The sequence below is a fragment of the Balearica regulorum genome, chromosome 2 (genome assembly GCF_011004875.1).
Source record: "Balearica regulorum gibbericeps isolate bBalReg1 chromosome 2, bBalReg1.pri, whole genome shotgun sequence".
Lineage (NCBI taxonomy): Eukaryota > Metazoa > Chordata > Aves > Gruiformes > Gruidae > Balearica > Balearica regulorum.
Window position 1 is genome coordinate 144451966 of NC_046185.1, and position 25241 is coordinate 144477206.

At 36.3% G+C, this 25241-nt stretch overlaps 2 protein-coding genes across 8 annotated transcripts in view; one reads left to right on the forward strand and one right to left on the reverse strand.

Annotated features, from left to right (window-relative positions):
- Positions 1–297: 297 nt before the first annotated feature.
- Positions 298–25211, forward strand: SLC25A40 (solute carrier family 25 member 40). Of its 7 annotated transcripts, none has more exons than XM_075746250.1 (11): positions 298–481; positions 769–887; positions 1868–1927; positions 3119–3225; positions 4532–4599; positions 6125–6249; positions 7607–7780; positions 10262–10371; positions 10693–10774; positions 12769–12849; positions 25012–25211. In XM_075746250.1, the coding sequence occupies exons 2-11, from the start codon at positions 794–796 to the stop codon at positions 25080–25082; spliced, it is 972 nt and encodes a 323-aa protein (XP_075602365.1). In that variant the 5' UTR covers positions 298–481; positions 769–793; the 3' UTR covers positions 25083–25211. The 7 variants fall into 7 exon arrangements, with proteins under 7 accessions (XP_075602365.1, XP_075602367.1, XP_075602369.1 ...); XM_075746252.1 differs by having other exon boundaries at positions 10693–10785; positions 25012–25132; XM_075746254.1 differs by having other exon boundaries at positions 12777–12849; positions 25012–25132.
- The window catches only part of RUNDC3B (RUN domain containing 3B), a 65453-nt gene continuing 60412 nt past the window's right edge, over positions 20201–25241 (reverse strand). The window contains exons 10-11 of the mRNA XM_075746248.1: positions 25073–25188; positions 20201–22615 (exon numbers count right to left, since the gene is read on the reverse strand). Coding sequence (XP_075602363.1) covers positions 22470–22615; positions 25073–25188 — 262 coding nt within the window. The 3' untranslated portion in view covers positions 20201–22469. The remainder of the gene's footprint in view (positions 22616–25072; positions 25189–25241) is intronic.

Below are 25241 nucleotides of genomic sequence, written 5' to 3' on the forward strand. Positions count from 1 at the left end.
AACGTAAATGAATAAAGTTGCAATTGTGCCTGTGCACAACGTGCATTTTGAAAGATGCTTTTATTTAGGAATTTTATGTTCTGAAATGTTTTTATTATTTGCTGTCGTGGCTTGTTGCAGATACTGAGAATATGTAAGCTCCTTATTTTTAGATACTGTGACTACATACCTAAAGTATTGTAACCTTGCCTCTGGAGCCATACAGCAGGATTTGTTCAAGGAATTAATATTTAATGGTAGCATTAATACTAGTTAGTCATTGTTTATTACATAAGGAGCTTTCCAGGGTATATAGTCATCACTAGTGGGCTCTGACTGTTGATCAACCAGGAGACCTCTCTGGATTTTCTCACAGGAGTGATGGAAGCAAGAGAAGGGCTAAATGAATTATTCTGCTGTGTTACAGTTTATGAGCCACAGGCCCGTGTTTATCTTTGTACAGATTATTTACATACTCCTAAACCCTTTGTTGCAGCAAAAGGTAATACATATTAAATATTTAACGTGATTTACAAAAAAATATAAATGTAATTAATGTAAGAAGGATTTGGAATATTTGCAGTCATTTAGAAAACTTAGATTATTTATAAAACATGGCACAAATACTTTAATTTCAAAAAAAATATGGAGATGCTTGTATACAAGTAAACTAATACATTATTGCTGCTTATGCAGAATGTATTAATGAAAATTTAAAATAATTTTTCTTTAGATTTTTCTGCAAGTTTTGAACATAGTCTTGCAATATGTTTTTCTGTTCCTTAACAGCTTTTTCTTCTCCAGGAATAAAGCCATGGCTAAAATGAGTGATAGCACCTTAGAAAAAACAACCATTATTCAGCAAGCAATAGCCTCTTGTTGTGGAGCTGTAATTACATCATTATTTGGTAAGGCAAACTATCACGCTTGCCACAGAGAGAACCTTTGCAAAGTGATTACTCTTCAGTTTGACTCAGAACAATGTGTGCATATATATGGTTTATAAGTTTCTTCTGATATGTTCAACAAGGATGTTTTGAATAGTTTTCTCATATTTTTTTGTATTTTAACAAATGACATTAATTGAAATCTTTGCCATACCTTAATAATCTTTAACCATTTCTGAAAATAAGAATAATTTTTAGTAACTTTTCATTTCTATGTCTTTTTTCCTCTTGGTGTAGTAATTCATTGCTTGCTTTCTGCAAGAAATGAAATTAATGATAAAAATTAATTTCCATACTTCCTGCTGCTTAAAAATAGATTTTAAATAAAAATCTGCTTTATAGTGCAAGACACAAATCCTGCAAGGCTGGCCCCTGTGAGATGTCCCCTTCACGGTACCACTTCAGTAGTAACAGTTTATTCTGCTGTGATGTTTTACACTGTCAAAGCTTTTTTTTTTTTTTTTTTTTTTTTTGGTGTGGTGGTGGTGTCCCTGAACATTGCTTTTAAGGATAGCTTTTTGTTAGGCTTTTAAATTTCTGGATAGCCTGTGGACTTCATCTTCTGCTTCATATTCAGTCATCTTGCTCAGGACCATCTTCCCCATGTGTACCTAAGGAGGCTAGCCTTATAAAAGGTTAGTAGCAGAGCGTAATAGCACATGTTTTAGCACCTTCAGACAAGATGACACAGTGGTTTTTGGATGAACTTTGTATATCTCTAATATTTGTTGTCTGTGCAATTGTTAGTAAATTAGAAAAGATACATATGGTCACTTGTAAACCATACAGGATTTGTACTTCTTTTTTCCTCTGATAACAGCGTAAAACAGGTCTCTTCTTTTCCCTTTGGAAAAAAAAAAAAAAGTCATAGAAGTTTGTGATACGCTTCTACATTTTCAGGGCATGCAGAATGTTTCTAAATGACTTCTGTTTCATTTTAGTAACCCCTCTTGATGTTATCAAAACTCGACTGCAAGCCCAAAGCAATCCATTCTCCAAAGGTAAATAAATGTGTAGTGTAATGGAGGACACAGTTTACTTATTGTCGTATTTGCCTGATAGTTATTATAATACTGAACTACAGAACATTTTAATTTCTTTCACAATAGTTATGTTTGTTTCTTTAGCATAAGTGGGGGGGGGGGGGGGAGGGAAGCAGCACAGCAATATATACTTGAATTGCTAAAGAAAGAATGTTCCAGTGAACAGACACAGAAAAAAATCCCATAAATAGGTACCATTTTAAACAGGTTTTTTTTCTGTTTGTCTTAGTATTTTCATTGTGGCAGAAAGTACAACTATTACTGAGTTGAGTTGAGTTGAAAAAAATGCTATTAATAAATAACTAAATATTTCATCAGAGGGCTTATGTGATCAGGATGCTATGTCAAAGTTCATCTCCTCCAGAATTCAGGGACTTTTGAAAAAGAGTAGTAAGTCTTACCTAAGTCACTTGCCACTTGGGTTCTAAATAGGTGAAGACTTTATGCACTCAAAGATATGCCAATGGTTCCTACTATTTAGTTGTAATTAATAAATGAGATTTAAAAAGAAAAGAGATGACTGGTGTTCTGTGTTGTATGTGGAGATTAATGTTTGCAGTCACGCTTGCTGTAAAACAGGAAAAATACTTGTGCCTTCTATCCTGGTTTTTTAGTAAATTCTAAACCTTTCAGAAATCTGAAAATGTGAAGCTTTAAGTATGTTTTTGTAGTGGCAATAATATTTTATCAAACAGGTTCAAAGTATGTGATGTAGAAGAAATCAAAAACAAGTAGAGAGGATGATCTAATATAAATAAAGCCTAACCTAAGATATAAAACCTCCACTTGTAATGTGCATGCTGAAGCTACTTAATAAAAGATTTAAAAGTCTGAAAGATGTTCACAGAGTTGCATACAATAGTGACATTCAGATCTTGCGTTGTTCTTGGAATTCAGCAGATGGTTGTATAACATAAACGTGTCTCCTGGAGCCTGTGAGGGCAGTTTCATTTAGTCTGGCACTCAGAGGAGTACATTTGTTCTCTTTCCTTTTACCTAATTTGTCATCGTTGACTTTCCAAAATTATTTTGTCCCTTTGTGTCTAACCAGAGATAAATCTGTGTTGCCATTATATATAATTTGCAATTGCTGCTGAGTAAGAATAATCTTACAAGCATTAACTATATTCTTATACACCATTTTATTAGGAAAGTGTTTTGTATACTCCAATGGCCTTATGGATCATATATGTGTTTGTGACAACGGGGACAGCAAAGCCTGGTATAAAAAACCTGGGCATTTCAAAGGGACATTGGTAAGAACATTTTCTATTTTTATAAAACTGTATATTGAAAACAGTTTTTAGTAGCATACTGTAAATTTATTGGTTTTTTCAAGATCTAGTAGAATCTGTTATCATTTGAGAGGGTGTTCGTGTGGTTACACTATGTAATTTATATAGTGATTAATGATCCCTTCTGCTTTTTACAAGAAAATACATATTCCTCCCTTAAAAGAAATAAGGGGGCAGCTGCACAGCTCTCCTCACAGGATACTGGCTCTATGGTTTTATTTTCCCCACTTGAGCTATATTGCCAATAGTTGCTGATTGTAAGTACTGATTTTCTGTACCTGCTTACAGCTCTTCTGTCCACAGATCTCCCAGTATGCTCCTGAGCTGATCTAACAATGCAGATAGTGTTTTAAAGTTAAGTTCATGTGTCGAGTTCTGGATCCATTGAAACCTGTAGGACTAGCATTTTACCCAGACACTTCAAACAGACTTGCTGTTGAACACTGTGATGCTACTTCATTAATCAAGAATTTGTTTGACTCTGCCATTAAATTCCAAATTCAAATTTCTGAGAAGAATTAAATGTTCATGCAAAAGGTTTCTTGAGCAGTTTTACAGTGTTATTTAAAAAAAAATAGTAACTTCATAAGTTTGAATTTTTCAATTAACTGTACTATATTTTTAGAAAGTCACTTAGTTTTCTAATTGACGTGATTTTATGCCCATTTTTGCTGTGACAAGGTGATTCATAAATAAGAATGACTATCATATCATTGAATTGCCTTTCATTTGAAAAAAAAAAAACAACAACCCAGTGCTGGACAATTCTGCAGTAAATAAAATTGTAGTAGACATTGTAGGTTTCCAGTGATAGGACTGTACAAATACTTTGTTGTATTTGCCCATATAGTTAGTAAAGTGTATAAATATGCTGCTCAGTCATTGGATTTAGTTATGTCCTTTCTCCAATCATTTATCTATACCTTTCTGTACTGTAAGTTTGTTGAAGCTGCTGTGCTGTATTAGATCTGAAAATAACTTATTCACAGGGCTGTCAGTTACTGATAAAAACTTACTACTTTGGTCCTTTAAACATGGAAGGAAATTCTTAATTTCAAACACACAAATATTTCTGTTCAGCTCAGTGGAACTGTGTGATTAAATATGATAACATTGGCAATTACAAAATTGGAATCTCAGAATGATAAGCCATTTTAGAAACATACTTTTTTTAATACATAAATTTTGTGTTCTGCCAACTAAAATATATTACTGAGTACAAAAGCTTTGTAGCTGATTATTGCTCTTTGCCTGGTTATATTTTTAGGATGCTTTTGTGAAAATTATTCAAATAGAGGGAATTAAATCACTGTGGAGTGGACTTCCCCCAACACTGTAAGCTCAATGTTCTTTTTTTTTTTTCCCCTAGCATGTTATAAATTATTGTTAAAAAATTTACTCCATTATTTAGACAAGTGAGTATGCTTATTTCTAAGTGATTTAAAAAAAAAAAAAGGTAAATTCTGAACTTACAAATAATGATGCAATCAGTTTGATCAGAAATATCTAAAGACTATAATTTCTGCCAGATCTTGAGATTTCTCCTTGTAACTTCGTTGATACATTCTCAGTAGTTAAGCAGGAATATCAGACTTCATTCTGCCTTTTAGAAGGGGTATCCTTACTGTAACTGTCCCCTAGATAGCATCATCAAATCATAGGGTCGAAGGTGATTGTTAGAGAATGCTAGTCGTTGGTATTTGCCATCCTAGCTTGTTACTAATAACTTGCAGTAAGCAACACAGCTGTTTCCACGGATACTCTAGTGATGCACCTCATAAGCCTGACTTAATTTTTTTAAACATCTAACTAGAATCTTCTTTATTCCAAAGAACTTTATTGGGTTTTATCCTATACAACTTTGTCATAGAAAACAGATCATTCCTTTTCTCTCCACAAGAGCAATTTAGATATTTAAATACTGTTATCAGATCCCCTCCTGGACTTCTCTTTAGGCTAAACAGCACCAGTCTGTCTTATCTTGTTATTCATATTATGTTAGTGCAGCTAGTAATTAAGTTCTCTATAATTATGTCCTCTTCCATAAGCAATCTGAGAAAGTGGTCAAATCTAACATGTATATTAAATTTGTATCTTGTAAGACATGAAGTGTTCTGTTACAGTTCTCTCTTTCCAAATCAAAGAGCCCAGTGGGAAAGCACTGGTACACTTTTAATTTGCACACAGCGCTCAGTATATAGGCACAAAAAAGCAAAGTATGGCGGAGTTCAGGCCTTGTTATTTAACCTGCAGCATGTGGCAATTTCAAAATGTGAACTTTTAGGATCTAACTGAACTAAGAGGTCTGTATTTCAGCATGTCAGATTTTTTTCTTCAACATGTGTTCCGTACTGCTGCAGAGAAGAATCAGCTTCTTGACTGGAGAGAGGTACGTGGTTTTTAAAAGAAGATCTAAACTATGACTTGTTGGTTTTCCAAACATGAGAGTTTTCTCTGTTTTTGTTAATGGTCGTATGTGCCATACTGGCACAGATGTAACACAGAAATATAATGTTTTCTTTGCTTGCTTCATATTCAGATGTTTCAATTCCATTCCTTTATCAAAACAGTTCTGAAGCTGATACGAAATACATTTTGACTGAGACAATGCACCATAATTTTACTTACAGCTTTTCCTAATGAAATTAAAAACTAGAAAACAGGGAAATCTGTGAGTTTGAAACTCTGAACTAGAGGCAGTGAATCAAAGCCATTGTATTAATGCTTTTACTTCATCCATAACAACACACAGCTGGAGATTTAACTTTTTCCTTATTTAAGCAAAATATCCATACCAGATGGTTTACTTTATGCTCCTGCTTTACTTGTATTAATTTATATTCCTGCTTTTATATTTTAGAATAATGGCACTTCCTACCACAGTAATCTATTTTACCTGCTATGACCAACTGAGTGAAGCTCTGAAATCTAGACTAGGAAAGGATGATGAACAGATTCCAGTGCTTGCAGGTTCCTTAAGCAGATGTAAGTTGTCATCTCTTTAAAGTGAAAAATGAAATAAAATACCTGTATGCTGTTTTCTTGGCTTTGCTTTGTTGTTTTGTTCAGTTTTTAAAGTAAGTTTGCTGTGGCTTTAAATGAGGGATAATATTATGTGGAGCTGGGCATAGGAGTGAAAACTGTAATATATACCAGTAATAATAGCCACTGTTTCTTAGGCAACATAACCCTCTAACCTGGAATAATGCGATTTATTTTTGCTGTTATACTTTCACTACATTTGTAATTTGTTCAAAATTTTATAGTTCTAGACTTCTACCAAATCTAATTTAAGTTTCTGCAGTTTAATTTAAGTTTGTTCTGTGGTGAATCTAATAATAAACATTATTTTCTATAATAGAAGCTACACAGGTAATTACAAAGAAAATTAAAATTGGCCTTGTACTGGTTTTACTACTGTATGATATAAAGGGACTGAATCTCTTTTTTTATATTTTCTCATATTTTCTTATCCTTTTCCTCATCTTTTTTTTTTAGAAGTAACTCAGGTGATGTATTTTTGGGCTTTCTTAGAAGACTCTGAGAATGTAGTTCCATATGCTGCTTGTGACAACTATGAGGGGGACTGGAAGATTAGTGGAAGAATAATTGTTATTCTGTGGGGATGTGGCAAATTGTTCTTATTAAGCTGTTCCAGACTTTAAATTCACAGGTCAAAGAAATCTTATCCCAGCAACAGGTGAAAAATAAAGTCGTTAGAGTCTGTTACATGTGTGATGGGAACTTGTTAGTGAGTGGTGACTCACTGATCTTTCCACAAGATGCAAGAAAGTTACTTTATCAGATACAGATAGCCTGCTACATATTCTTGATAGTTTAAAATAAGAATGGCAAAGATGCTTAGAAATCAACAAAAGCTTAATCTCTAACCATCATTTTTGTCCTTAACTAAAAAAAAACCCCACCTCAAGCTCACGTTCTTCAAGTTACACTTATGAATGGTAATTATTGAAAAGTAATCTTATAAGTACTTGAAATTTTCAGCGTGTTTACGCAATAAATCTGAAAACAGAAAAAGGATTCTTAACATGCTACGTGGATTACAACTTGCCAGTATTGAAAAAAGGTAGGTAGCTTGTGTGCCCAGCAAGTTTAGGTATCATGAATAGATAGAGTATTCTTATCTCGAAAGGAAACTTACTGGGAATTGTTTCAAGGAAAATGGAAGAGTTGAAAGGAATCAAATATTTAAAGCAAGGTGAGACCTGATTTCAGTGTTCAGGAAATATTACTAGTAAATGTTGATTGTAAAAAAAAAAAAAAAAAAAAAAAAAACAAAAAACCCAAAACCCAAAACAACCCACATTTTTCTCATTTGCAGTTGGTTCAGTCACTGTAGTGAGCCCCCTGGAACTGATCAGAACTAGAATGCAGTATCGCAAGTTGTCCTACAAGCAGCTGTACACGTGTGTCAGCAGTAAAGTGGCTGCAGATGGATGGCTTTCCCTGTGGAGGGGCTGGAGTTCTACTGTTCTGAGAGATGTACCATTCTCAGGTAGGGTTTATTTTCCGTGCAAGTTTGTGTTACGTCAGAAGATCTGTTTATGCATAACCCTTTTAGACTTTTTTCTGTGGTTTTAGGTAATTTTAATGGTGAGCTTTAAGAATAACTGAGATTTACTTGTTCTCTTTTGAGTGTTTTTATTTATAAATTCTTTGAGGACCTGATTTTTTTTCCCATTTTGTTTGTGGATACCAGCTAGTGTTCATTGTTACATTCCCTTTCTCTGCACTTAAGACTGTTTCTTTTCATCTTTAGAATTATAGACTACCAGGTTGGAAGGGACCTCAAGAATCATCTGGTCCAACCTTTCTTGGCAGAAAATTAACTTATGCTTGGCAAAAGCTTAGCTTATGCAATGACTGTTTCTGAAGACTTTCAGTAGGAAATTTTCCCTATGATAGGTATAGTGGCTATTTCCTTATAGAGAAATATGCTGCATCTAAGTGTTCTGATGCTTTATTTTGAAAACATATACAAAGAGAGAGTGACACAGTAGTGTCTTCAGGAATTTTTGTTAGGAAGATGAATGAGTTTGTGTAATTGCTCAAAAACCCATGAACCTAGAGACCCATTTGTTAGCAATGGTCCAAAGTTGAAAGTCTAGAAGAAAAGTCTGATGAGGAGGACTGTGAGGGAGTGCCCAAGGAAGAGGGCACTAAGGTGAAGTCTGTATGTTCTCTCAGTGCTTTTCAGATTCTTGCATCCACGCCTGCTGTTCCTCCACCGGTCCAAAACGTCCTCATTGATTTTAAGTCAGTCTCCACAATACTCTGGCATTCACTTAATAGCTGTTGGGCACTTGTCTGTGCCCAGTACTTCACAGGCATCATGGGGTGCTGGAAGGGTACAGAGACAGGTTAACATGCAGCTACTGCCTTATAGATAAAGGAGTACTGTTAAAGAGCCAGAAGTGAGCAGGCAGTTAGATGCATGAGTGAAGGAAAATGTTTTTAAAAAAACCCCACAAAACAAAATTAAATGCCACAAAATTCTGATGATATAAAGGTAAGGGTATTTAATGGTGCTTAATGCCTTTTCCAAATGTGTTTTCTGATTATTTTTTCCTTATAAATACTCTATGCTGTTAAGATGTGCTCCTTTAATACCTTCATTCTTAGCTCTTCTGTTTGAATGATGCCCCAACAGCATTATGGTTTCTGGTATTCTTACAGCACAATCTGCGCCTTTGCCGCAGTTAGCTCAAGTTCGCTCTTTCAAGAGGAATTAAAATCAGTGTAACAATTTGTATTGAGAAAGCAGCTCCCCTGTGAAAACAGTCAAGCAGCACAGCATGACTCAAGCAGCACAGGGTGATTAGCATCCCACTGTGTTACTAGCCCAAGTGAGAATGCTGTGCTTCAAGCATGCTCCTTGGGAGGCTAGTGAGACTGAATAAAACTTAAACTGTGAATGTTTATAGCACAAGAATTGGGTTAACAATAACATTCAAGTCATTCTTTAAGCAGTGTTGCAGAGAATATAAAAGGTATACAGGGAAGGGAGTCCTGCAAGTGCTTAAGCAAAGTTTTGGATTTAGATAATTTATATTAAATTACGATTTTGTACATTTCAGTGGCAGGTTTTCCTCAAACCCTGAGAATGCCTTCTGAGATACTACCTACATTTACATTTGCAAAATGTTGGAGGCCAGGCATATGTGCCTGCATATGTGCATATTGTCTTCATGGCAAGAAAATACTCTGATATTTCTCTGCTGGCACAACCTGCTGGATGAGGCACAGTTATCTTTCAGGATATGCAGCTGTCATTTGCAGTATTTATTTGACCAACTGCCATAAGGAATCATTCTATAATTCAGCCCAGTAGCATATAGTTTAAAGAGTTTTAGTTAGAATGTAGAAAGAGTGCAGTTTAGTTCAGCAAATGAAAACAGAAACATATGTTATTCCTAAAAGTTGCCAGATTTGCCTTTGACAATCCTCGGAGAGGCATTCCCCCCCTTAGTAATTCCAGAGAGCAAAATTGTCTCGGTTCTCTCAGAATTAAATTTTACACTCCAGAAGAGTATGAGGCAGTCCTGAGGAGCCTTTCATTTTGTATGAAACATGTTTTTGTAGAATTAGTGAGATCTATGAAATGTGTGAAATACACCTGAAAGCATAGCAAATCATTAGAAGCCTACGTTTTGATTTATTTTAAATTGAATTTTAAAAAATCAGTTATGTGAGTTCTGTACTGCTTGGGTTAAATTGTATTAATGTAGGGGTTACTTTATGGGAATGACAAAATGATTAGGCTCATTTGTATCATATGAAGATATTTGGAGTATGGAGATAAGGGGAACAAGGCAGTCTGTCCATGGATCATCAGAGAACACTTTTATTTTGCTTCCAGCTTGTTTCTTTTTGCTCCTGTTGCCACAGTAGAATTCTTATATCTGTATTTGATAAAAGAATTTCTGTATTTGACATACACGTGTTGTAATGCAAGTGCATTTTTTTATAACCATAGCAATGTACTGGTATAATTATGAACGTTTCAAGAAGATGATCTGCGAGGAAGTTGGTGCACATGAACCAACATTTTTTATTGCTTTTACTTCAGGAGCAGCATCTGGATCTGTAAGTATATATTTTTCTTTCTAGTGCTACTCTCTATTATTATCACTAATAAACCATTTAAAAGAGTATGATTTTATATGATTCTCTCAGAAATTGTGTATGTTTTGTGGTGCATCTACTTTAAATACACATGGCCTGGCATTCAAGCTGATTAGGTATATCAGAATAAATTACAGTGTTCTGGAATAGATGACTTTTAGTAATATCAGGCGCTTGGAATATTCAATCTAGTTTTAAACTGTGTGCATTTTAATTTAAAAAATTTAATTAAATTTTAATTGTTTGTGCTCTAACATTAAAACTGATTTCTTTTCCTGACAGATTGCAGCTGTCATAACTCTGCCATTTGATGTAGTGAAAACACATAGGCAGACTGAACTTTGGGAGAGTGAGACCTTAAAAAGTAAGTTGCTGGTAAGGAGGAAAAAAAACCCATAATGTTTAGGAAAAATAAACCCTAGTGTTTGAGTGTATAGGCTTTTGGTAGGAATTGTAAATATTTGCCTCTTCTTCTTAAGTTTATCTAAAAATTCTATCATTAAGGCCTTCATTCTTATGTAACACCTTGTAGGATATTTTTTATCTCCTAGGATAAATCCAATATTTCATTAATGGCATAGAGGAGGGAAAAGATGTGTGTTCAGTACCATTTAGGTTAATAAGATGGTATAAAATGTAAACAAAATAATCCAGAGCTAATACATTCAGGCAGACCAATTGCAAATTTGTATACATTTAAGTAAGTTATATTTAAATAGGCAAAATTTTAATGTATTAAAAGACTTAAGTTGTTAAAAATAACATGATAAAATGTTTGCACATTCACTACCACTTTCTCCTTCGTAATGATATTCTTTTGTTAAATATTAGGCTAGAGAGAGAAAGCACTGCGCTCAGTTACCTTCTTTTTGTGTTATTTCAAATAAATTATTTTTTAGGGCATATTAGTGAATATCCTAACAGCTTTAAAGGATGAAAGAGGAAGGAAGTTTCTTTTTAGTTCTGTGTTCAGTAGAGCACCACTATGTTTTATACAAATTCAAGATTTATCTAAAAACTTTTTTTTCCAATGCTTGGGACCTGGAGCAGTGAGGGACTTCAGTTAACTTAAATGAACGTTAGATGGCATTAAGATTACAGACCAGTAAAAAGGCTGCGTACTCAGTTTCTACTTAGAAACTAATTTGAGGGCCCTAGTTCAGAAAGATGTTATGATAACTTAGTGCTCGCTTTTTGTCATGTCAATTTTTTTTTCTGGTATAATTCTCAAAAAAACCCATATATATGTTTCATTGCAGAACAGACAAAGATCAAAAAAGCTTTAAATTTAAATAGTTTCTGTGTTTCAGTTCTTCCCTTGTGCTGATGAATGTAAGAATTCATTGCTAACACCATTTTGAATCACAGTAGCTGCCATATATTTATTACGCTGATATTAACTAGATTAATATATTTAATATATTAAAAATTTCATTATGGTTATCTAGTTTAATTCTTTCCAAATCCAGTTGCTGTTAGAGTTGGACACTGACTATGCATCTACATGTTGTCTGTCTGTGGCTGCAAAAATATTTTGCAGCTTCCAAATGCTGTAGCGTGTTCCTGCTGAATGTAGTCTATGAAACTGTTTTATTTTAATCTAGAAAAAAATTTCATAGCCACTGTGATATTACAGATCAATGAAAACAGCATGTGCAGAGTGAAATAGCACAAAAAAATTCCGCTGTTTCAAACAGTTGCATATGCCTTCAATGCAAATTGCTTCTTGATGCTGCTGCAGATAGGTTGCTTATGATATCCGATTTAGCTCTACAAAGCACTGCGATCCATATCTCATAGGCCTATGCTTTCTTAAACTAACTTACAAATTTTGGGGAGGAGTTGATTTTTGTAAACTTAAACATAAGGTATAGTGTCCTAGTTTAATTATTATATTCATTCTTAGGATTTATTCTTACGATATCAATTCTCAAAACTTACCCTTTAGATTCAGCTTACCATAAAGGAAAGTTCTTGTTTAAAAATCTGAATTGTGATAATCTTTTAGCTGCATGTATAAAGTGACATAGAGGGGTACTGGCTCATTTGAAAGTTAGTTGACTTTTTTTCAACTCTATCAGTTACTCTAGTAAGGAATATTGTCTCTGTTCATATACCTTACTCCAGATGTTACTACAGGTTTTTCCATGTCATGCTATTGTAACTTGAGCATTGTACGAATTTGCATACTGTATGAATTTAACATCCTGTATAGTATATAGTATGAATAAAATTAACATAAAATTAATTAAACCTAATAATTACATCTGAAGTGACTGCCTCTGATTTCTAAAAATATTTTTCTGTGGCATCATTGTGTATATTGTCTAATTCATTGTTCTCTTGTGCTATATTGAGTTCCACAGAGGGACTGTACATCGACCTGGGCAGTTATGAGGAAAATTGTCGCTAAAAATGGGATTACTGGATTATTTGCTGGTAAATCTTTTGATATCTTTCTAAAAAAACTCAGACTAGAAGGAAAGTTTTGGGTTTTTTAATAAGTAACAAGGGATTATAGATGTTAACATGCATAAATGTTATAATATTTCCATCTCTGTGAACACTCTCAGTTATGGAATAGTTTGCATATATAAAGCAACAGACAAACACACATCCAGAGAGAATTTTGGCAATCTTTTCTCAAGTTACTAAGCTACAGCTGTCCAAGATGGATATGATTTATTTAAAAAATAGAGGTATTGGGCTTGACAGATACAGCTGTATTGGCAATTAAAAATGGCAGGAAAATGTTCAGGAAATAGGGTTTTTTTCTAATTTAAATAATTTGTTAATTTCTTAAACTGTCATGCTTGGTTTTTTCAGAAGGAATTGGTACAAAGGAAATTTAATAGATTGTAGATTTGGAAGCTACAGTATGGAGGTGTTTCTAGACTTAGAAAGTTTCTTAGATGCAGTTTTTAGTCCAATGCTAAAAATTTCCAAACTGTCAGTACCTATATTTAGGAATAGCTATCCTAGTTTTTCTTGTTCATCTCATACTAATTTCTATACTCAACTTTTTGGGTTCTTTCTGTCTCAGAAACAGACCTTAAGCTTCAGTGGTATTTTTCTGTCTCCTTTCTTAAGTCTTTGAAGAAGATGCATTATTGAGAACCCAAGAAATCTGAGTATGGAACAGATATTTTGCAGTAGAATTCACGTAATAAAATACTGTTACTGGCTGGTGAAATACTAGGCTCAGGATAGATTCCATCTATCCTATGATGCAGTCATTCTAAGTTGGACTTCAATGCAGATATTGACAGAGGACTGGAAGATATGGCAATTATATTAGTATTTGTTTGCTGGATGGGAGTAATTATGTCAGATACTGTATAATATTTGAGATGTTCAAGGTCATGCAACAGCTATTTCCCAATACTTTTTTCCTTTAAATTTTCTATCAAACTAGAAACATTATTTAAAATCTTTGTTAAATTTTTATGTTTAAACAGATAGAGAAATGCAATCTTGACAGTTTATTGAGTTCTGAATGAGACAAAGAGGTTTTAAATTTTACTTGTACGTTATCTCATGTGTACTCGCATGAATATACATATCTTATGTGACTTTCTTATCTTCACTGACCCTATTGAGGGACCACTGCAGCCCAGCTGTGTCCAGTGTTAGCACATCAGTACATAGTTTAGTATGTAGCTGGTGGTGTTACAGTTCCTCTGAGCCATTCAGTAACAGTGGCATTCTGTCTTAAGACCCCATTTTGCTGTGTAATTCCTTGATGTATTTTATTTTTCTTCTTACGTGGACTGTCTTACAGACTCCCTTTTAGTCTTTTTGATAGCTTTGGCAAAGATCACTTTTTAGCCCTGGACTAGTGCAGTAGTTGTTATTTCTACTGCTGACCAGCACAGATGTATCCCAGGCCATAACGGATGTATCATAAGGTATCTTGGCCATTTAAACCCTGCATATTTATTGAACAGAAAAGAAACCCCCAAGAATACCTTCTGCTGTCTTTTTCAAATCCTGGCAACTCTCTGAAACTGGTGACCCCTGCCAAATCGTATGACCTAAATCTTGATGCTAACTCAAAACCTCCAGCAACAAAGCTGGCCATTTTTCTGAGATGTCCAGCAGGAGGTATTATTCCTCCTTATTTTCCTCATTATGGCTCAATTGTAAGAGGACTTTCTGGCAACAAGGCATGATCACAGAGGCTCCTGAGACCTCACAAGTGTTTTCTCCACTGCATAATCAAGCTGCCCTGGCCAGAATAGGGACATTGTGAGCTGGCAAGTGTTACATAAGACAAGAAAAATGGCATTCCAGCACTGGAGCAAAAATCCCTCACTGTTACCTCATTCTGAATCTGAGGATTTCTTTCAATTCTTAAGATCTTTCGGAGATGTGCCACTTCTGTAGTTACCAAAAAGGGTTGACTCCCTTCTGAGATAGTCACCAGTCCTTTCAGTAATTCGTAGTCGATTTAGCCAGATCCCAGAATATTCTCTTGGAAAAAACCATGGACATTTTTTCAGAGATTTGTAGATATTTGGCAGCAGCTGTCATGGATCCTGCTAGACTTCTGTCAGAGGTTTCTAGTTGGCATGCTCTGTCAAGCGAAACAGGAAGAAAAGGTTGGGTTTCCCAGAAGTTGGAGTTCTTACATTCTCATCCATTGTGTCCTAAGTAGCCATAGAATGCAACTTCTAGTTTCCAATCTGGTAACTAAAACCAAAAGTGCTTTGATCATTTAGCTATATGCAAATTTCCTCTCTGCAACTATCAGATACTCCATAACCCATATGCACAGGAACTTCTCCAATAACTAGACTGCATGTCTCTCTACCCTGGGAGAATTTTGTGGTGAGCTACTGTGGGCCCAACTAGTTTTTAGACAACCTGCAAGATGGAGCTGGAACATTGCTGTCCCAATGGGAAGGTCATCTTGGCTGTAAAGCTTAGCATGCCTGAGGACTTCAGGTTTTAGTAGAAAATTTGCTTTTCCATAAGAACATGCGTGAAATAAAAAATTTAATCAAGTCTCCACTTCTTTAAGAGTTTTGTGCAATTTTTAGATAATTTGATATTGTATCTGCTGTCCCTCAGGAAATACAGCATTGCAGCTCTGTAGCAAAGCAGAGCCTTAGACCAGACCATTCTCAAAATTCTGACTAGAGCAGTAACAGTATCAGACTAACATCTCTTCCATGGAGTGACAAACTTTCTCTGAGCAATCCTGAAGATGGCATTGGAGGTGCCTGTCATTCTTCTGATAGTTGGAATTCCCTCTCTCTTCTTCTCATTTTCTTTCTCTTTTACATTAGAGTAGATCTCTACAACTTAGTAAGCGTCACAGCAGATAGCTTGAGCTCTTGAGACACTCTACATCATATAATTTGTCCCTCTTCAATCTCTCAATACATTATTTCTTCTTGAGAGTCTACTTCAAGTGGAAATGCTTCTGTTCTGAATGGAGGGAATTGTCTTTGCCTCGTTATTTCATAGACGAATGGGGGACGCTGAAAGTTTTCATCCATGAGTTCAAGAGCAGTAGCATGGTGACTATGGAGCCATGTGAGAAAGACACTGATATGTTCCTTTGGCTGTTCTAGATGTTTATTTCTGTACCTTACAGAAAGTCATAGTTTATATCTTACCTTCCGAAATACTTGTGCTGCACTGTGGTTCATCACCATTATCAAGTTTGTCTGAATAAATATCAGGGTGTTCAGCAAGATGTTTGCAGTCATCTCAGCCTGTATCAAATGAAACGAAATATTTTTTCCTGGATGATGGCTTGGTATGAGGTTCCTAGTTCCTCCAGCCTACCTATAACTAAACATTCTTCCACTCGTCAAAGAAATGCATTTCATGGTGAATGCTTATAAGTTTTGCTTCACACTCTTCAGTCCACAATTCATAGCCAAGTGAACATCAATATGGAGGTTACTGTGTTACATTTTTGGGAGGGCACACATGCTGTGCTGCGATTATCAGTTAATGGAGTTCTTTAAGACCTGCCATCCACAAGCGCACTCACTATCTACCTTCTCTCCCTTTCCTGTATTATAGCTGAATGGCAATTAAGAGGAAACTTAGGTGGTGCTGGGCATTTTCACTCTGTGTACCCGAGTATGCACAAAGGCAGTCTGCGATTACCGCCATGTGTGGCAGGAACTGAGAGAATAAGAGTTCCCAGCCTCACGTGACAGTTCAAATGGATATTCACAGTGTAAATGTTAAAGCTGATTGCACATCCTCAAGAATTCTAATTACTGGTTCATATCTTTTTGTGAAGAACTACTATCATTCATTAAACAAAAGCAAATCTTTACCTGGGAGTGAAACTTCGCCTTTGTTGAATATGTACATTCAGGTAGTTCTATCAATAATTTACTAGCCCAAGTATCACCAGAGTAAAACAGCATTGCTTCTTAACTAACTGAACTGTTTTTAAAGTGTTTTGCTTTTGAATATCCTCCTTTCTATGTATGGCAACTGGAGATTGAAAATTCAACCTTGAATGTATATAAAATGTTCCTAGTCACAAAGTGCTCTGGACTTCCTATGTGCTCACCTCTGGATTTTCATCTCCCTAAGCTTTCTTGCTTCCCCAGTACTTGTCGTTCAGGTCCCCCCATGCCCTTTGCTGTAGGGGAAGAGATTCCCCTTCTTTCTGTTTTCAGCCAGTCTGCTAATGGGTGAGGCTGCTGTTGTCCTGTCCTGTTGAATGGCTGGGGCAATACTCTGCTGTTGCCATGCATGCAAGTCCTTTGTAATGCACATGTCTTGTCATGTGTGACTCTGGCAGCCTAAGGAGGAAATGACAAGATATTGAGGTTACAATGATACCGAGATAAAAGCCTATAGTAGTTCATACATAAATGAAGAACTGTGAGACACTTCAAACCCACAATACTTACTTACCAGTCTTGACAACACTGTTCATTCAGGCTCCTTGTGTGAATGGCTACACAATTGGTTGAAGACTTGTAAGACTTGTTTGTGTTCGTTGAAAGAGATTAAATTGCTTTACTTGCTGTACAGTGCTGACTTTTAGCTGGATAATAGGACTTGCATATTTCAGAACACTGGTGCCAGCAGAATACAAGACACCACAAAGTATCAATATTATTAGACATTTTGGGTAGAATTTAGTTAGGATACCTATATTTAGGCCTTGACACGTGAGTAACAAAGTGTAGAGACATCCTCTTGATCAGCCACTACCTCACATGGGTCACCCACACATAGGTGAGATGACTGGGGTTATTCTGCTACTCTTCCAAAGGGACAAAGTTTTCCATAGGTCATGTGTCACCAGTGCTAAGCTCTATGTAGATGTCTCTGCCTTTGAAGTGGAAGTAGATGGCTGTGTGTTGACAAGTGGGTTCAGCCTTGTTTTCCTGCCGCTAGCTAAACTGAATCACTTTCTAACCTCCACTGACAAGATCACAGTTGATTGTAATGGGAGACATTTAATGACTAAATCCTATTGTTTATGTGCATGACCAGGACCCTGGCATTTTAGTAAAGGTGCTGTAGGTCTTGGGAGATAGTGGCAGGAGAATCGCACTTTTTACTCAACTGTTGGCGTGAAGGGCTGAGACACATACTGCGCCGCTGGTACGGCCCAGTGCTTGGGCCCTTTCCTTTCAGGATTCAGGGCTTCCAGAACCTCTTAGTGTCCCACCTGAGAGGTCAGAAGCCTCTGCTTCTCCCATGTGAGCAGGAAGTTTGCACTGACGCCTCGGGGAGGGCACTCAGCCCTCCTCAGAGCCGCCTCTCTTGTGCTGGAGCAAAGCAGCCCTGTGGGGCACCACGCTCCACCTCTGTGGAGAGATGGAAGGGGCAGAGACACAACGGACCTAAGGCAGGCAGGCCACATGGGATGGCATAGGTGAGCACATAAGGTTATTAGTGGTGATACCTACAGCTAGGAATTGCAGACTTTTGGAGAGGTAGAATCCCACTTCACACTGATATACTATGGTATCAGTATGTTGTGACCACTAAGTGGTACTACAGCGCTTCGGGCTGAAAGTGAATGATAGCGAATACTTTCCTTTCTCTTCCGGGCAGGTATTATTCCACGGCTGTTTAAAGTTGCTCCTGCTTGTGCTATAATGATCAGCACATATGAATATGGAAAGTCTTTCTTTTCTCATTTAAATGAAAAAATGAAGCAGCACCCTTAATTCTCCTTCATCCGACTGTATGAAGTCAAGATATATGGTGAAAGATGTGCCAAATTTGAATCTGTCAAGGCATTTTCTAGAATTCCTGGTGAATTTCTGCCATTACAGGTGGTAGCTAAATACAACTTCCTTTTTAACTATTTCCACAAAAGATAAATTCACTTTTTTCTTAAGAAAATACACATGATCCTTAAACTATCATTGAAGATTTTGTGACTTCTCCAGCAGCTAGAGAGAAAAAAGAAAGGAAAAAAAAAAAAGGTGCTGACTGTTCTTCAGCGATGATTAAAAAATTGAGGATGGACAGAGCAATGAAGAATAATCACTGCCACTGTGTTAATTTTCAGTCTGGCTTGTTGGATATTTAAAATGATGTTTAGAAAATGTTTCGGGCTTCCAATTGTATGATATGACTATTCCTCCATAAGGAGGTTGATATAGAATGAATGCAATAAATGCTTATTTATTCCTGCTGAATACGTTTGATTCCGTGCATGTTTGTTTGTTATTTGCAGCTCTATATTCTGAGTAAATGCATATTATAAATTAGTCTTTGCCTGCTTTAGCGCAAACTGGAAGAAATACATCGTGCTCGTTAGAAACCCAGAGAGCATGGGGAATATGCTGATAGGTGCTGCAGTGGGATTGTAGTTTAAGGTAATACTCTAGGAAATCAAAGCTCACCCAGGCACTGAAGACAACTGCCTGCGCCGGTGTTCTGGGGGAACACTCCTGCCCATGTTTTTGGGAGGCACAGGCTGTCGCTGTCACAAAGCACCGAGGCAGGGCCAGACTCCCTCTGGGGAGCACCCCCCGTGCACAGTTTGTATGGAATCTCCTGGTTTTGAAGGCCCAGTTTGCTGGCATAACCACCAGTGGTGCCACGCCAGTTTGACTCAGCTGTGTATCTATCTGAAGGTAAGAGCATGTTTAGTTTACTACTATAGACGCAGCCATTGTCTGCTGCGGTGTGTTGCACACACGTGGTATGAGCAGTTGCAGCATCTCCCTTGCCCAAAGGCACTTGACTTACTGAATCAGAGCTTCCTCTCTATGATTTTTTTTTTAAATGATTTTTTAACTACCCTCATTACATCCCTTCCTTCATGCATTTTCAATAAAGTGGTTGAATTTTATTTGTTGCGTATTTTAATGAGGGGGTGTGCTAGTAACAAAAGCAACTTAGGAGTCAGGTCATTAAGGCACCAACTTTCAGGTGTGTTTTACCCAAGAAACAGACTTCAGTCCTATTCTACTCTGAAGAAGGTATCCCAGTGTGCATTTGGCCTTGGTGAAAATTCATCACACACTGAAAAACGCTCTAAAGACACAAGGTACAAAGTTACAGCATATGGCGCAGGCAAGAGGTCCTGCCAGGGAAGATACTTGACACTGTTCCCCTGTTGTGATTTTCAAAGTAATTTTACACCACAACCTCAAAATAAGGCCTAAGAGAAAGTAACTAACAGCAGATTTTGGATGGCATTGAGTGAAATACAGCAACAAAAACAAAGTCTCCCTGTTTTGCACGAAAAGAATTTGCTATAAGCTCAGTAATACGGTAATTTGCCAAATGGTCTTATTTTATCCTGTATGATTAAAACAGAGACAAAAACTAGTAATTAGCGATGATACAAAATGTTTAATTTACATGCAACACTTATGGAACGTCAAGGCAACAAGACATACAGTTTTGGCATTTTTTCAATTTTTTTTGGAAAATGATTAATGTTTAGAACTGAGAAAGACACACGTAACTGACTTCCCATGCACAAAATGACACCAGAAACTCACGGTGGTGCCAGACTACATAAAAGACCTCAGTTAAATGGCGCATGAATTTCACACCAGTAGCTCCAAGAAAAGAGCCATCAGCGAACATGACTGAAGATCATGATTATAGCCCCCTCCAAAATACTGATGTAGTGGGAGAAGTGTTTAACAGCAAACAAGACTGATTAAATCACTGTACCTTGATGTGGAAAGTTAACTTGTGGAATCCGGATTCCCCCTTTGTAGTTGTAGTAAAAATGCATCTCTAGTTTACAAATTAGTATTGAATAATGTTACTCAACTGCCGTAAGAGAACAGGTGCTTAATGTGATAACAAAAAAAACCCCAGTTACATGAAGTATTGGACATTCTGACTGTATGAAAGGATTTAATGGTCTGAGTTTATTATGGCGAAATTAATTGGGTGGGTACACGAGGGCTCGAAAGACAAGCTCTGGTGGATTTGGGAAGCTGCTTCAAAAATCTGCATTAAAATGGCACCAGTAATTGTTTACCCTGCCATGGGTGAAGTAACCTCCAGCACTGCGGACTAGAGTTGAGGAGATGCATCTTGAACCTCCTCCAGCTAAATCCAACAGCGTGTTGTGTTCCAGAGATACATAGCCTCATACTTACAAAGGCTAAACATTTCCTGTAGTTTTTCATAAAGGTAAGAATGAATCCTCTTTCTTTTAAGCCCACCTAAGAGACCAGGTTATAGTAGTAGTGCCAAGGTACCCTTACAAGAGGCAAATCAACTAAAACTGTACAGAGTGTAGTGACATACTGTAAACACCTAAGAGTAAGCAACAATTAAAAAATCTGTCTTGTATTGCAGCTACTCATGTAAACAATTTATGAAACTTCTTTGGCACAAAAAAGCGTTTTCCCTAGCACTTATAAATACAACGTACTTACATGCATTTAAGTTTTGTTTAAAAAGTTACTAACCATACTGATAAGCATTACCTTGATTAGCAAAATTGTATCTTACAAAGAATTAAGAATATAGTTTGCAATTCAAAAATTAATTTGCAAACTTTGAAACTATAGGGTAATCTGGAAAGTTAGTTTCATTTAAAAAAATGTATCCTCTTTTTTTTTCCCCCATCAGTAATTTAAATCAATGGCAAGTAATTTGAGAAAACTGACTTAAGTTCTGCCTTATTACCTAATCAAGAAAAATACCTATTGCACTACTACAGGAGTGAGAAAAATCTTTAACATGAGAATACTGTCATTACATAGTCTTTGTTTCCCCTTTTTCAGTCCCCTTGGGATCTTGCCAATAAACACACAATCCAAGCTTCCCAAGGTGCTTACCCCACCATCCTTAGTCCCCGTCTTTCCAGCAAGGCCAATAAACCAAGATACTTCTCATATAATGTTTGATTATCTGTAGCTCAGGTCACTCAAAAGCATTTAGCAAGTTTCCTCAACATTTACAAATTGCTTAATTTAGGTGATCAACTTACATTTGTTATTCACATGCAACTTTAGGAATTAGTAAGAGTGTTTCAGTGAGATCCTTCAGTGTGATTCAGACATCTCCTAAGTGCCATGGTACAAACAGGAATGCAAAAATTTAACACTGAGTCAACTTGAGAAGAGCTGTTGAAGGGTTAAATATGCTGTTTGAGGTCCTACGCAACGTACACAGATGAAAAGCTGTATTTGCTTACAAAGACTGGCGTTAAGGATTCCCTGTCTGTTCTGCAAGAGTTGATAGATATTTAAAGCACTGCAGAGAAGCGCTGTGGCTAGGGTAGGGCCAGGCCATTGCAAGGAGAAACAAAGGTCATGGCAGTTAAGTAGTCATTTCCAACTCTTTCATTTTAAAAATCAGTCATAAGCATCAGATTATATGTCCTGTACCTAACCAAGAGCTTTAAATTATTCAAGACTAAAATAGAAAATCTGGAAAGTGCTCCAGAGGGTGGGGTGGGGGGGAACAACTTTGAATGAAAACTGCCAGAATTTGTGAATTAAACAGGTAACCATGAAAAGAAAAAATAAAGCCGCTAATTTTTTAACTTAGGACTAGCAGTCTTCATTGCAAGTCATTTTATGGAACATAAACCGAATGCGTACAACACAAAGCTCTTCCTTCTTGTGTGTATCTCAAGATGGTGTTAAGCCTGGACTTGTCATCTCTGTTGTGGGACTTGCAAGATATTCACTTGATTTCAGACTTGTGAGAGATTTGTAGCTTGCTACTGAAGTGAGAGAGCCACAAAGACCAAGCAATGATGGAGTGTCTTCCTTCCCTGTTAAGAAAAACAAGAATTAAGCTAATAATTTTTACAGCACAAGATGACCTGACCACAAAAAAGTGAGGGAACAGAAAAAACTATTTCATCTACACTATTATGAATTACATATTACTGCTTCAGCACAGGCATACTTCATAAATGCAATTAGGAAGACACATAATTTATGCCATACTTTCCCTATCCAGGTGGTAAAGAGAACTTACTACCTGTGCGTTACAGGCTGGGCTGTAAGTCAGGCTCCTCCAGAGTGAGATTCAGAGGCTCCACTGACTACATGGAGAACAGAAGTTAAGAATTCAAGCACTGCTTTTAGTCGAGTACATTAAATCTAAATGGAAGTGACATTACTAATACAACATCAGTACCAGAGATCTAATTTTGAATCCCTCAAAAAGGAGTAGAATTAACTGGAATCAGGACATAATACTTTAAAAATAAAGATGTTTTGTTTTTTAATCTTTGGTAATTTGTAGTGCATTAGGCTCCGACCACTGGAACAAGCCCTACAGTGTAGGGGTGGCAGTGCAAGTATCTGCCCTGTCATCCAAATACACTTGACAGTTACCATGAAACATACCTATCGGTATAAGACTACATTGCACAATTTTTCTATTTATTTTATGACTTCCCTTCTCAGAATCAAGTGATTTTGTGCCACCTGTGCTAATAAATTACATTATAAAGAATTTGATCTACCAGCATCTCCCTATTTCATCCTCCTGGCTCACCTGCGGAATAGAAAAGATCATCTTAAACTAGAAATTAAAATCAACTTAAGAAGGTCTCAGGCACAAGATTTAATTGATAAGTCAGTCTAACAGAATTTTTAAAAATCACATCTATAAAGAACCTTTTCTTAAAATTGTCTCCTGTTCCTGACAGAATAGTTTTATTCTCATGAGAAGGATGTAAGAAAAAAACCCCACCAACCCAAGTCATGCCCTGCCCAACAATTCATTATGAAAAAAACCCAACCCAAGTGACATGTAGTTCTCTTGCATCGTTTATGGTTCTTATTAGCAATTTCCAGTAGATTTTAGGTCTCGCCTCTACTGAGCTTTTTTCAAGTGACTGAATAGCTTTCCCTAAAGAATGAACTCAGTTAGCACTTTTAAAGAGTGTTCACTTTCAGAAAAATCTTTATTCCCATAAAAACTACCCTTTAAAGACTAGATTCCATCTGAGGACATAAAATACACAAAGAGCAGTGTAACACTGGGCACAACTTTTGATTTCAACAAGCGTGAAGCTAAAAATCTGACTCCATGAGTGGGCTTAATAGCAATGTGAAAGTTTAGTACTTCTAATCTTTTAATTAAACTGCCATACTGAGAGTTAGACCAGAGGTATTTGAACAGCAGGATCAGATGTTGTGTCTTACAAAATTATATTAAAGCTTAGGTACTGATGAACCTCAGTAATTTAGAAGTGAGATGTTATGCTATCTTTAAAAACAGAGTGTTGAAATCATTAAAATATTATTAGTGGTTTTGCTGCACCTTAATTTACAGAAGATAAAACAAAGCATAACTTCAAAGGATTAATATTGCAAAAAACCAGTTGAAAGTAGATCTGCACAAGAACTCTCTTTGTAATAGCCACGCTGATTCTATCTCATTTTCTCTAAGCTAAATAATTTAGATTTTAAGACTGCTTACAGTTTTAAAAAAAGTTCTAAATTTTACATCCTTGATATTTTAAAACCAAGAAATTTTACAGTTACGAACTACTAGGGCTCTGTATTGTCAAGTCTATTTAAAGTTAACACTTGATGAGATACCAAAAGGATTTTTATAGCAATTTATATTCTGTATCCAAAATACTACTATTTCAGAAGTCTTCCAGCATTTTTCTGCGTTTCACAATTGCCCACAAGATGGAGCAGAAACTTCAATAAGCATACAGATTTTGAGAGGGGGCTGTGTACGTGCGTTTATTACATTTATATTCTAGCCTAGTTCATATCACGTTCATCTCCCTATTTTAAGAGAAACACTGTCCGGCTGGATCTGCACAGATAAAAGTTGAATGCAAGATGTAAGAATGACAGTGGTAGTTGCAAATCCAGTGCCTGTAATCTTTCTTTTAAGAAACAAAAAAGGAAGCTTAAAGAACTCAAAAGATTTGAGTTAATTATAGCAGAAAGATGACAGAAGATCCTCCTTGTAGCTGAGCTATCTCTGGTTCTGTGATGGAGAAGGAAGATATGCAACATATTTGAAGCTTAGCTTTAAATACAGCACGAAGTCTTATAATCATTAGGGGAGGATCTTCATAAATCCAAACTTATTTGAAGTACAGTCCTCAGGGAAACTGAAACAATTTGCATAACAATGAAAAAATATGCTGTTTAATGCATATTTTGTTCACACTGAAAATTCATCTCACAGGGACTGAAGATCAGAGCTATGAAGAACAAAATAAAATGAAGCCACCAGACTGGCTCCATACCTTCATTTAACAAGTTCATTCCATCCTGCTTTCCATCTTGTGAGTGACCTGGATCCAGAGAGGACTGAGAAAGACTAACTTCTGCTGAAAGTTGGTCCAGACTTTGAAAACTTTTCCTGCAAAGCAAGTAATATTTAATAGTAACACAGCTAAAGATCTAATTAGGTAT

What these genes read in the sequence shown, in the direction of transcription:
- SLC25A40 (XM_075746249.1), top strand. Translation starts at nt 794, where the DNA reads ATGGCTAAAATGAGTGATAGCACCTTAGAAAAAACAACCATTATTCAG. An exon ending in TGTAATTACATCATTATTTG is followed by an intron (nt 888 to 1,867) that starts GTAAGGCAAACT and finishes GTTTCATTTTAG; the next exon opens with TAACCCCTCTTGATGTTATC. An exon ending in AAGCAATCCATTCTCCAAAG is followed by an intron (nt 1,928 to 3,118) that starts GTAAATAAATGT and finishes CCATTTTATTAG; the next exon opens with GAAAGTGTTTTGTATACTCC.